Source organism: Amphiura filiformis, chromosome 15 (assembly GCF_039555335.1).
Source record: "Amphiura filiformis chromosome 15, Afil_fr2py, whole genome shotgun sequence".
Lineage (NCBI taxonomy): Eukaryota > Metazoa > Echinodermata > Ophiuroidea > Amphilepidida > Amphiuridae > Amphiura > Amphiura filiformis.
In genome coordinates, this window is record NC_092642.1 from 39,728,812 (window position 1) to 39,742,516 (window position 13,705).

At 35.2% G+C, this 13,705-nt stretch overlaps 2 protein-coding genes across 2 annotated transcripts in view; one reads left to right on the plus strand and one right to left on the minus strand.

The window, feature by feature from the left end:
* Positions 1-640: 640 nt before the first annotated feature.
* LOC140171623 (cilia-and flagella-associated protein 96-like) lies at positions 641-7,551 on the minus strand. Its single transcript, XM_072194910.1, has 7 exons — positions 7,170-7,551; positions 5,907-6,126; positions 5,382-5,519; positions 4,791-4,866; positions 4,149-4,328; positions 3,630-3,805; positions 641-2,504 (listed from the first exon to the last, which is right to left on the minus strand). Exons 1-7 carry the CDS (start codon positions 7,267-7,269, stop codon positions 2,459-2,461), a joined length of 936 nt encoding a protein of 311 aa, XP_072051011.1. The 5' UTR covers positions 7,270-7,551; the 3' UTR covers positions 641-2,458.
* Positions 7,552-7,902: 351 nt separating this feature from the next.
* LOC140170949 (cell division cycle and apoptosis regulator protein 1-like) overlaps positions 7,903-13,705 on the plus strand; it is a 46,824-nt gene continuing 41,021 nt past the window's right edge. Inside the window, 1 exon segment of the mRNA XM_072194143.1 lies at positions 7,903-8,020. The gene's annotated coding sequence lies outside the window, so the exon portion shown is untranslated.

Sequence of the window (13,705 nt, forward strand, 5' to 3'; positions counted from 1 at the left end):
TTGCAAAGACCACCCTGCCCCTTTGTAGAATATTCTATTACCCCCACGACCCATTATTCAAAATCGCGCACTGTGATTTGTTGAAACGCGTCACGTGACAGACCACTAATTAGCGATAAAGTGTCAAGGGCAACGAACTTTATGTTCTTCTATCATCACAGCGCACAGCTAGCACACCTGCTTATGTAGGGGAGAATGGAATGTCAGGGGTGTGTTATTGTATGTGCATACCTGCTTATAGGGGAGAATGGAATGTTAGGTTGAGTTATTGGATGTGCATACGCTTTGGCTACGTGTATGCGCTCCACCTTGAGGTAAACAACTTGAAATATTTGGGCAAAAAAATTGATATTTTCTCTTTAAATCACACTATTTTGTGGTAATAGAATAGAAATAAAGGGTGCAGCATTATCCTTTACACGCAAATAATGTGTCCTCGGCAGTAAAAAGCGTTTAAATAATGGGTTCGGCTGCGCCTCACCCATTATTTACGTTTTACTGCCTCGACACATTATTTTTGTGTAAAGGATCATGCATTACCCTTTATTTCTTAATTACATACACATCCTCAACCCTAAACCAAACCCCCTGGCCCAAAGCAAAAACAAAATACTACATGTACTATTCAAATGTATTTATACATTATTTTATTATAAAAAGTACATCTATTTACATTATGTAATAATTATCTATAAAACATAATTACAATATGCCACATTCTGCAATGTATTTACTTTTTAAACAACTTTAAGAAGTTTACAGTGCTAACTTTATTGGCTGACTGTGGTAAAATGGACGGCTTGAATAATATAATACATTGGATAATGATAAACATTAAGTCTAACATCTTTTAAAAAGTTGCATATAGTTATATTATACTGTATATTCTTCCAAAGTCAATGTAGATATTTATTCCAAATACTGAATTCAAATGATCACGATAACAAGATTAATAAAAAATATCTTTTGTGGGCACATGATTATAGGTGTATCTTTCTTTTGTTATTCTTGTAATTATTTTTCTTCTTTTTTTAATCAATATAACCAATAAATATTGGAGGGAAATAAAGTATTTTGTTTACTTATGATCATGGATGACAACAAGCACCGACATAATTTCCTGAAACTGCTTTAACATTTCCTGAAAATGTGTATTTCCCTATAGTTTGTACAGGAAAAATCCAGAAGCAAAATTTCCTGAAATCAGGAAATTTCCTAAAGATTTACATCCCTGTATGAGTTCATTGTGATGCCTTAACTCTCTTCACGCGGGTGTCGACTGCAGACGATAAGTTTCAAAATAAAATTAAAAACTTCAAAAATTTCATAATTGTAAATTTTCATGACCATATTTGGAATCAGCATGAAAATGCATTAAAATGAGTACAAACAAGCCTAGTATTAGTTCAGTAGTTCTTAAGATACCTCTTGATATTTTGAGAAAATATTTCAAAACTTAAAACTTTACCCATTGAAGCGCATGGCTAGCACGCAGAGTATTAAGTGACAGAAATTACAGGTCAGCTAGTATTAATTGCATAATAAGCAAATGCTGAAAATTTTGAACAAAGTGCTATAATAACACAATAATATTACGTAGGCTAATGAATATTAATTCAAAGTTTCCTGTCACCCGTCCACATCGCTTTTTCATTTCGGCTAAAACTCATTATTTTCACGAAAAAGTCATATCTGACAATTGAGATTTGAGATTCAAATAATCAACCATGTTAACTCTCAAATGTCAGACATGCCTTGCTGATATCAGCAGTTTGTCTTTATTAATTATAGAGGATGTAGTCAATAATGAAATTTTTAAGGAAATCCTCATCATGTTCCTGGCGATTTCATTTAAATCAAAAGAAACTCAAATCTGTTTTCAATCTGTTGCAAAATGTCTGTAAAGATAATAAAAGAGTCACCCCACCATTCTACGAAAATATGTGATGGGCAACTTAAAATCAACTTTCATTAGCCTAATTAAGCAAAATGATATATACAATTTTAAGATAGTACATACGAAAATGTAAAAGATATTCTCTATTCACAAGTCTATCACTTGAACCCTGAAATGTCACTAAGGAAATTAAACATTTCCTTTTGTCTACCTTAAAAATATTGACACCATAATACTGCACCAACATCAATTAAACAAGGACAGTTCAAAGTTCTCTTGCACCATGAACATTTAATACTACTTAAAAAAGGGAGATATCACTGCAATTTTATACATTACATTTTGATGAAAAAATTGCAAACTTTTTTAAAATCCTAGCTTTCTTCAACTGGCTTTTGAATATGACTGGCATCTCTATTAGTTCAGAGCATAATAAAACTGCATAACACATATCATGTGTATATCAATAACAGTTTAATATGTTACAAAATGCAGACATCTAACATTATGACAATAGACAATTACGACAAAGTATGTTACACTGGCGCCGTTCAATTCCCTTTATGACACTGTTCCAATACTTCTGAAATTTGAGCTGTTTATGGTTCTGTAAATAGAAGAATGAAAAGAAATGAATTATTAATACAACAGAAGAATTTACCAATACTTCTGAAATTTGAGCTGTTTATGGTTCTGTAAATAGAAGAATGAAAAGAAATGAATTATTAACAGTGGCGGCGCCAGGAAATTTTTTTTGGGAGGGCATTAGGGGGGCAAAGTGAATTTCAGGGGAAAATCAACAAAGTTTGCCTAAAATTACCGTAAAAAGTGGAAATTTTAAATTTTGGGTTTTTTTCTGGGGGGCAACAGGGGGGCAAGAGTTCTGACTGGGGGGCATTTGCCCCCCATGCCCCGTGGCGGCCGAATTTCAACTAAAATGGTATGTTAAAGTACATGACCTATAGTTTGATTATTTCATGAAAAAAACATAATAATTTGAAAGGTTGTTCCCAAGTGCTGGTTTTTGCTGGTGTCAACTTTCTTTAACTAGAGGCAAGTTACCAATGTTTTTTTTTTTTTTTTTTGGGGTTATTTTAAAATCATTTGTATGAAAAAAACGCTGTTGTCAAAATATTATTGAATATTTGTTTGCAAATGTTTAAAGTTATGGGTAAAGTTATGTTCAAATGTTTTGCAGCAACTTTCAAAAAAGTTTTGAAAAATTTATAAAACAGCTTTATATCTTTTTTACCAACCCTTTTAAACATTTTTGCGAATGTTTTCAAATAATGTTTTGTATTTGCCCTATAGTCATACATGACGAAGTAAATTGCCCCTAAACAGGAATTGTTTTGCCCTGTTGCATATCACTTTTATGGAAAAAATACCAATTTGGAAGATCCAAAAAGATAAAAGATAATAAACTGATGTCTTTAAGTTATTGCATACCCTATGTAATAGACCTTACATGGGAAAAAATGAGCATGCGCAATCTTCCACAGAGGGAGGGTGATCGAGTTTCAAATAGAGTTGGTTAATGTGTTAATTCCATTTGAAATTCATGCTCCCCCTGTGGACAATATTTCAAAAATCTTCCACAGGGGGTGTGTGGGTTTTAAATGGAATAGCCGTAGTGTTTTTGTTTGACCACTTTTTGAACTAATTTCCGATCAGCTACTGAAAAGGTCTATAGGGTTAATCAAAAGGAAAGAAAAAACAGATCATTGCTTACCTTGTTATTGTTTGGTTAACAATGGAATTTGTGGGTGCACTCTTAGGTCCTGTTGATGGCATGAATGTCTTGCCACTAGAGTTCATTGGTGGTGGGCCTTTCTTTACTTTAGGTTTGTATGGGTCATTAGAATGGGATGGGTATGGGTCAAAAGTACCACACTTTGCACCAGCAATCTACAGAAAGAAAAATATAAGAACAATATGTATGCAATGGTGAGTTCATATTGGTTACACAAATTCTATTAAAAGGTGAAGTTGCAATGGATAATAATTCTTTAGTTAACACAGCATGCAATTGCAACAATAAATAAATTTTAATTATAAAAAACATTAAAAGTTTTGAGGTGAAAAAAATTGCTAGGACTAATCATTAAAGGTGGTACTACACCTCTTGATACCCCACCCCAACACACAACTGTTTTCATATAAAATGTTCAAGACATGATTCCTGAACCAGTTTAAACATCTTCCCCAAAAGAGAAAAATAAGCAAAACAGTTTCATTACAATATACTTACATCTTTAGCCGGATGACTTGGTCTGAATGGTTTTACATCCCTCTTTTCTGTAGGTGGTTTCTTCAATGGAGGCAGAGGTTTATCTGATGCATAGGGATTGCCATCAAATAATGCTTTAGGTGCCATGTTGAGTTTGAATGCACTACCTTTCATTGCAGCCCTATTAATGTCCTGCTCTTTCTGTTAACATAAGAAAAGTAAAGAGAACAAAATGTGTTAATCAGACATTTTGTTCTGGTGTACCAGAATGTAATTCTAATTTGGTGAAATTTTTCCTAACAAATTAATCTGCAAGAAATTTTTTGAAGTTTTACGTTATGTAGCCAGAGGTTTCCAGTGGTATAAAAATCTGAACTTTTTTGAGAAAAGTGGAGGGATGAGGCTGAGGATCACGAAATGCTCCTTTAATCATGCATGGACAATCACTGTCACCCCACAGCAACCCTGCAAAAATAGTGGCCAGCACACAGCCTATAGTTTTGTCGTAAATGCAGTAAACATGTGGCCTTCTCATACTCCAGATATACATTCAAAACTGCAACAGCAGGTCATTTTAATACTTTTCACACAAATCACAACATACGCTCAAGGATGGCCAGGTAAGCTAGTTTTAAAAATTGGAAAAAAAGTACAAGTACTTACCCTCCTGATTTCTTTTCCTTTGTCATATTGATTTGACGAATATGTATAACCTTTACCTAATGTTAAACTGCCATACCTGTAATAACAAAATTAAGACAAACATAGTAAATTCATTGAACATAAAAGTAATTTCTAATCAAAAATAAATATTACTTGATGTATTTTCCATAATTTAGTCCATTCTGTTTAATTGTAAATAAACTTGTCATAATTATACTGTCGAAATAATTGTGAGGCATCTGACAATTCCTTGAAAAAGGGTTTATGCTAATAAAATGGATCTTGATTCTCTTTTTGGATATCTAAGGAAGGATGAGGTCTCCTTTTATCACCCATTATTAACCCCCTGAGCACTACCTGTTGATCTAACATTGGCATTGCCTCTGATTGGTCAATTACACAATCTCTTCACTTTAATCGCCAATCAGAATGGAGCATTGCAAATAATTCACCCCAATTTTTTTGAGTGCTGAAATTATTCTAACAATGTTGTTAATTGGGCCAATTGATAATGAAAACTCCTTTTTCGCCAATCAGTTCAATTGATTAAAAAAAATTGACCGGCACCATTGTATTTGTTCATCTACTTACCCATATCCTGTTCCTTTTTTGCCTGGATTTGTTGTAAAGTTCCTTCCTGATGATTTGTACGGTTTGCCTCCCTTTTTTACTGGACTAAAAGCACCTACTGGACCTGATAATGTACCATAATGGTTTCCTAAACCACTCCTGTAAAAAGGAATAACATTATTTTAAGAAAATCAGAAAATTGTCATTGTTGTTGTCATTGAACGGCTTTGAACATAAAAGATATACACTTTTATATGCACACACAAGATTGAAGAACTGTAGCATTATATCATTGTTTAGCTGAGGCCCTGATGATGTTGACTGTTGACAACTTCTAAAATAAAGTTTAAAAGGAGCTGTCGGAAACTGATTATTCACAAAGTAGTTAAAATTTGGTTTATGGTCTGAACTTTCGATGCTAGCAGGATCTTTATCAAAGGCAGAGAGATCAAGATCCTGCAAAAATCGAAAGCTTCAAATGCCATTATAACTAAATTTGGACATCTTAAATATGATATTAAGGTAGATGAAAAAAAATCAACTTACTGCATCTTAGTTCCACTGCTTGGCAAGAAAGCTTTCCCAATATTCTTTCTACTTTCTTTCAGTCTCTGTTGCCGCCTTCTCTTAACTGGATCAGTATATGCTTCAGATTCCATTATTCTGGTGAATTTATCATCAAAGTAACCTGCTTGCAATGCTGATCTTGTTTTGCTTCCACCTGGTAACATTTGTTTACCTTTTGATGCAGCTTGGTTGAATGCAACTGTTGATGAATAAGAACAGAAATTGAAACAATGAATTAACCCCATGAGAACTACCTACCGATTGGCCCAAATCATATCACGTCATGGAAAAGCCCCAAATCATTCTGGCGAGCTGTCATGACCCTGTGCATACCCTTTATATGTGATAAACAAACAGGGTGCACACTTTGACCAGTGTTGCAATTGTCAAGAAAACATTGACCATTGACATTGTCATTGACATTCAAATAAAAAAGTTGAAAATTTGACTACAATGAATGTTTGCGAAATTGTGATGTGCTCTAACATGATGAGTCCAAAGTCAGTACCGTACTACTGAATTCCCTTTTCATGTTAAATACATTGACAATTTGATGATCGAAAACATTAAAGGAGTGTTTCGTGATCCTAGCATCCTCTTTTTATGACATTTTTCAGTACATATCCACGAAAAAAGCCTATTTCCAAAATTTCAGTTGATTCCGATTTTGCGTTTGCGAGTTATGCATGATTATGTGTATTACACTGCTCCATAGACAATGCGTTGTAATTTCGTTCTGGTGCACCAGAACGAAATTCAAATTTCACGATATCTTTGCAAAACGAATTAATCTGCAAGAAATATTTTGTACATAAACATTATGTAGCCAGAGGTTTCCAGTGATATAAAAATCTCAACTTTTTTGAGAAAAGTGGGGGATGAGGCTGTGGATCACGAAGTGCCCCTTTAATACACGTCATTGTTGGAAAAACATTGAAAATTTTTAATTGAAACATCGCAACAACTTAATTGAACAATCATGACAATCATAACAACATGTTCTCCACTTCAAAACATGTTCATTTTTAGTGTGTTCAACCACCCCACTCTCACCACACATCCTGACCTCCAGTTCAAACTCCCCAGGAGTATTTCAGAGTTTTTATCATCAAGATCCAAGCAAGACCTCCATTTGAGTACTGTGATGAATATGTTCATTTCATGCACATGTAATCAATCATTCAATTCATGGCATTTTATTAATTTTGTAATAAAATTGAAATAAACAATATTAATACTTACTGCTTCCTGGTGTTGCATACTTGTCCCCAATGGTCACATAACCCATCTCCGTGAAGACACCAACCCTTTCCATATCTGTTTTACCACCTTTGTCGCCCATTTTGTTTACTGTGGTTTCTGTTGTTTAACTTTTTTAAGGCAAGTTTAGTCAATTCTAATCAGTTCTGCAGCTTGATTTTGAGAATCAATTTCCACAAAAATATTACAATGAGATGTTGCCTATTTCGCCAAAGAATTCATTATTTTATCGCTTTTCACTGTTGTTGAACATCACTGACACGTTGTCGTTGTGCAAAACAGTATTGCAAGAACAGAGAAACGTTCAATTGAGCAATCGCAGTTGGGAAGAAAACACTCAGCAGGTGACTCGATCGATGCAGGTTTGTAAACAATCCCCTAAGTTGCTTGGAAACAAACACGACCTTTGTACTCATGAATATGCAATTTTTCACCTTTTCCGCGGGAAACTAAAGAGGGCGCACTATAAATAGGTTCCCAGTAGTTTTTATTCATTTAAAATTCCCTAAAATGTTTTGAAAGCCAGCCACAATGTGTTCTTATTTCTCAACAAAAAGTTTTTCTTTCAAACATATCATTTTTATTTAATTAAAAGCTTTTTTTTGACAAAAAAATTGAGCCCGATGGATATATAGTTTACACGCAGATGTACGTACTTTAAACTGAAATATTTACTTAAAATTATTTGAAAAGATACATAGTCCGTATAGTCAAAGCGTGTGATATAGAAACACTAAATCCCCAAAATGGTGTTGTTTTCACGGAAATCTGTGAACTGAAATTTTCCTTTTTACCAGATTGTGCCTTAAAACTGCAAACCGTATCCTCTAAAAGTAAGTTGCTGGCTGATTATTTTATCCCGTTTGTGTATTCTATTAAATGTGGATATCGTTTAATCAAGTAAAATGAAGTATCTTTGTGCAGCTCTGCAGGTGAAGTGCAAAATTCTGCAGGGGTGCAATAAAAATCAAACTTTTTATCCTATACTGTATATATATGCTGTTCAAGTGGAGCATGTTGTGCACATGTATGTCTACAAATCAACCAATGTGCATCTATACTTTTGAGGGCGCCTTTTTAATTAAACGCTCTAAAAAGGCGGGCTGGGAAAACAGTACGGAAATGCTTTTTGTGCAAATTTTCCTGCTCGCTGCGCTCGGCCGCCATTCCATGCCATGGGAATGGCTGTGTACATGTACACATAGCGCTCGGCCTCGCAACATATATGACAGCGTTCAAGCTTTGACTTATGTTTGGCGGACAAACCGTGAAAAAAGTATTTAGGGGTGAAAACAGTCAAAATTCTTGATTACTTAAATGTTATTATGGGTAAAATGTCACATATTTTCAGATTTTGGCACTTAAAACCCCTTATTTTTCACTGATTTTGAGAAAAATTCATTTTTGGTCCAATTTTGGCGAAAATGGCCGTTTTGGGGTGACAAAAATTTTGACTTGCTAATTTCCTGTGAGTGTATGAACATGAAATCTATCAAATAGTGCCTAATTTTCTATGCTAATTGTGTAACAAGGGTACAATTGTGATATTAAAAGCATTGAATGGGATCCATATATTTCTTTATTTTCGTAGCAGGGGTAGAAACTCAAAGGTTCGGGTGACAATTGATTTGGAAAAAAGTATAATATTTGCCTCATTTTCGATTTGAAAATGCCATATCTCCACAATGGTATGAGCTATAGGGATGTTTTAAGTGTCTTTTTGCTCAGTATTTCAATAGCCAAATGGTGATATAACAAATAAGTAAGCTAGATTTACAGAAAAGAAAATAACTTGCAATATGCTACCCCCACCCCTAAGAATTTTGAGGTCGTGAAAAAAGTAATGGATTTTGTTAAAAAAATAAGTCCTTCAAAACTGGGAGGTGCAAGGCTAAACAAAGAACATGTTGCTCTTACCAATACCTTTCTCTAGAGCAACATGTTTTTTGTTTAGCCCTAAGCATCCCCATTTTGAAGGACTTATTTTTTTAACAACATTTTTTGCTCAAATTTGATGATATTGGGCACAAATATGCCTGTACAGTGCTATGGGGAAAATTTTCAAGTTGATAATTATGCATTTTTTATGTCAAATTCAGTTTCTACACAAAATTTCACCCTAGAAAAAGTTCTTTTAAGTAGGATATCTTTCACTTTAATTTAAGTTTCCACCATTTTGTCCGCCAAATGTAAGTCAAAGCTTAAACGCTGTCATATCTAGTAGGTAGGTATGCCAGGCAAACACATTTGCTAGTCAGCCAAATTCGCCGACAATGTCAATGCATTTTTACATAGAAATTTAAAACAACTGGCGAAGAAAGAAACCTACATAAATATGTTTTCTATACTTCACTTGACCCAAATATATGATTTTTTATGGTGATAAGTCACTTTCGCACATGGAATTTTAGAGGATTTTGATAGCAGTTCCATTAAAAAAGCTGCTATCATAATGAGACTTCAGATCTAGAAACACCCCGAAATGCTGTTTTGGGGAATTTTGCTAGCTGAATCTTTTTGACATTGTTTGATGAAAGTCAATCTTTGACAAGATGTAACTTTGCTACGGAAAGTGCTATGAAAAAAAGGTTTTCAGTTTTGGCTTTGTTTACTCACGGGCTTTAATTTGATATGTCCAATGATGCAGTTTGATGGCAAATTTGAATTCACCAAGCATACCTTAGTAGGTATGAAAGGTGAATTCAAATTTGCCATCAAACTGCATCATTTTTATTTTATTATATATCAAATTAAAGCCCTGGCTTGAACATGTTGAAGTTGAAAAGAAAGCCAAAACTGAAAACCATTTTGTCATAGCATAGTCTTTCCGTAGCAAAGTTACATCACCAAAATCGATGCTATGCACTTTGCATGCTTTGTGGTGCCTGGCGTGCTAACCGGCTCCTTTACTTCTAACTTTGTACAGCGTGAATGGGGGCAGTTCGTTTGTGCCTAATAGAATAGAATTAGAAATAATGAATAATGAAAAAAAGCCGTGTGGGATTTCAAAAAGTTCTGGACACAAATCTACTACTTCAATTCCCATGGGCATGGCCTTATGTGGAACTGCGATCAAAATTCCATGTGCGATTGTCTTATCACCAAAAACAAATATATTTGGGTCAAGTGAAGTAATACTACGAGGATGTAGGTTTCCTTGACCTAGCTGTTCTTTTAAGGGGGTACTACACCCATGCCAAATTGTGTGCCTATTTTTGCATTTTTCTCAAAAATTATAGCGCATTGGTAACAAGTAAGATATGTATATTATAGGGGCAAGGACTAAAACTACTGCACTGGAAATTTTATTTCAGCACAGACAACAGTTGTGGAGTTACAGTCAAAAATGAGGGAAAACCAATATTTGATCAATAAATCAATAACTACTTGCCTTGAGTTGCTAAATTTTCAGTGCAGTAGTTGTAGTCCTTGCCCCTATAACAGTGTCCGTTTAAGGAAAAAAATCTGGTCATCCGCCGGATGACCATGCCATGAAATCTGGTCATCCGCCAAAATTTTTGGTCATCCGTATATTATCACCCAAAGTCGGGATTTCTCAAAATTTTAAGTATCAAAAAGTAATGTAAACAATCAATATTTAACAGGCACATAAGTTACGCATTTAAGCAATGATTTTCCCTTAACAAATTCCGAATTGAAACTTGCTTCGCCATCTTTTTCTCAACGCACGTGCGAGGCGACGTTGAAACAACGTTTTTGCTGTCAAACTGTCACAACCTCAAAGGCACAGTTCCAAACAAGCATAATTGCGTGGAAGCGATGTTCAGTGTAGTGTATCATTTACAGATTCCTTCTAACAGGCCAAAGGTCAACGAAATAATAACACAATCACAAAGACACAGTACGAGTGCGGAGTAAAAGAAATCTGCACAGTGCACACTAATTATAATCGAGCCCAAACTAGGTATGTGGGGATGCGGCGGTGTGAAAGCGAAATCTGAAGACTTCCGGGATGGATGTTATCATGTTCCATACACGACCGTGCGTAAGCTTAATGATTTTAAATTGACTTTATCGAACAATTACTATTTCAATTAGTTGGCGATTTTAGCTTTAAAATCATGGAAAACTGATTGGGAAAACTGAGATATAATTACGTTTTAAATTAATTTTGATGAGGAATCGTAGGACATCGTTTCAGACACTGTAATGGTGAAAAATATGTGGGCGTCCGCCGGATAACCGGCAGTGAATTTCTGGTAATCCGGCGGCAATTTTGGCCGTCAGGGCCGGATTACCACTTAAAACGAACACTGCCCTATAATATACATATCTTACTTGTCACCAGTGCACTATAATTTTGCATCGGCAACCCGGAAGTGAACCAAAAGTCAGTGTCAAAAGTTCATACTTCGTCATTTTAGCGTGACTTTTAAGCTTACCTAATGATTTTAACGGGAATTGTCATGCTAAAAATGACCTCTAATAAACGCCCCCCCTTGGGAAAATGTAACGCCCCAAGGGGCGTTTATTGTTTATTTGACGAAATACGGTATATAAATCACTTTTTTAGTTTTTGCCATTTTTACCGGCAAAAACTGGCAAAAATTGTTTTTGACCGCGGTTTAAACCATGTTTTTTCCACCTGCGACACATACGACAGTCGATAAGGTCATGTTTTTTATACTGGGCATCTAAAAAAAGGTGGCTTTGTTGCATTCTTACTCATCAAGACGTAGTTTGTTTATTTGATATTTATTATTTATTATATTGAAAAAAAGGTTTTCAGTTTTGGCTTTGTTTACTCAAGGGCTTTAATTTGATATATAAAATGATGCAGTTTGATGGCAAATTTGAATTCACCAAGCATACCTTAGTAGGTATGAAAGGTGAATTCAAATTTGCCATCAAACTGCATCATTTTTATTTTATTATATATCAAATTAAAGCCCTGGCTTGAACATGTTGAAGTTGAAAAGAAAGCCAAAACTGAAAACCATTTTGTCATAGCATAGTCTTTCCGTAGCAAAGTTACATCACCAAAATTCCGATGCTATGCACTTTGCATGCTTTGTGGTGCCTGGCGTGCTAACCGGCTCCTTTACTTCTAACTTTGTACAGCGTGAATGGGGGTAGTTCGTTTGTGCCTAATAGAATAGAATTAGAAATAATGAATAATGAAAAAAAGCCGTGTGGGATTTCAAAAAGTTCTGGACACAAATCTACTACTTCAATTCCCATGGGCATGGCCTTATGTGGAACTGCGATCAAAATTCCATGTGCGATTGTCTTATCACCAAAAAAAAATATATTTGGGTCAAGTGAAGTAATACTACGAGGATGTAGGTTTCCTTGACCTAGCTGTTCTTTTAAGGGGTACTACACCCATGCCAAATTGTGTGCCTATTTTTGCATTTTTCTCAAAAATTATAGCGCATTGGTAACAAGTAAGATATGTATATTATAGGGGCAAGGACTAAAACTACTGCACTGGAAATTTTATTTCAGCACAGACAACAGTTGTGGAGTTACAGTCAAAAATGAGGGAAAACCAATATTTGATCAATAAATCAATAACTACTTGCCTTGAGTTGCTAAATTTTCAGTGCAGTAGTTGTAGTCCTTGCCCCTATAACAGTGTCCGTTTTAAGGAAAAAAATCTGGTCATCCGCCGGATGACCATGCCATGAAATCTGGTCATCCGCCAAAATTTTTGGTCATCCGTATATTATCCCCCAAAGTCGGGATTTCTCAAAATTTTAAGTATCAAAAAGTAATGTAAACAATCAATATTTAACAGGCACATAAGTTACGCATTTAAGCAATGATTTTCCCTTAATTCCGAATTGAAACTTGCTTCGCCATCTTTTTCTCAACGCACGTGCGAGGCGACGTTGAAACAACGTTTTTGCTGTCAAACTGTCACAACCTCAAAGGCACAGTTCCAAACAAGCATAATTGCGTGGGCGATGTTCAGTGTAGTGTATCATTTACAGATTCCTTCTAACAGGCCAAAGGTCAACGAAATAATAACACAATCACAAAGACACAGTACGAGTACGGAGTAAAAGAAATCTGCACAGTGCACACTAATTATAATCGAGCCCAAACTAGGTATGTGGGGATGCGGCGGTGTGAAAGCGAAATCTGAAGACTTCCGGGATGGATGTTATCATGTTCCATACTACGACCGTGCGTAAGCTTAATGATTTTAAATTGACTTTATCGAACAATTACTATTTCAATTAGTTGGCGATTTTAGCTTTAAAATCATGGAAAACTGATTGGGAAAACTGAGATATAATTACGTTTTAAATTAATTTTGATGAGGAATCGTAGGACATCGTTTCAGACACTGTAATGGTGAAAAATATGTGGGCGTCCGCCGGATAACCGGCAGTGAATTTCTGGTAATCCGGCGGCAATTTTGGCCGTCAGGGCGCCCGGATTACCACTTAAAACGAACACTGCCCTATAATATACATATCTTACTTGTCACCAGTGCACTATAATTTTGGAGAAAAATGCAAAAATCGGCACAAAATTGCCCAGGGGTG

Coding starts and splice junctions, on each gene's coding strand:
- LOC140171623 (XM_072194910.1), bottom strand. CDS start 7,269: ATGGGCGACAAAGGTGGTAAAACAGATATGGAAAGGGTTGGTGTCTTC. Junction 5,520..5,906: donor AGCAGTGGAACTAAGATGCA/GTAAGTTGATTT, acceptor TCCTTTTTACAG/GAGTGGTTTAGGAAACCATT. Junction 3,806..4,148: donor CAAGTCATCCGGCTAAAGAT/GTAAGTATATTG, acceptor TTCTTTCTGTAG/ATTGCTGGTGCAAAGTGTGG.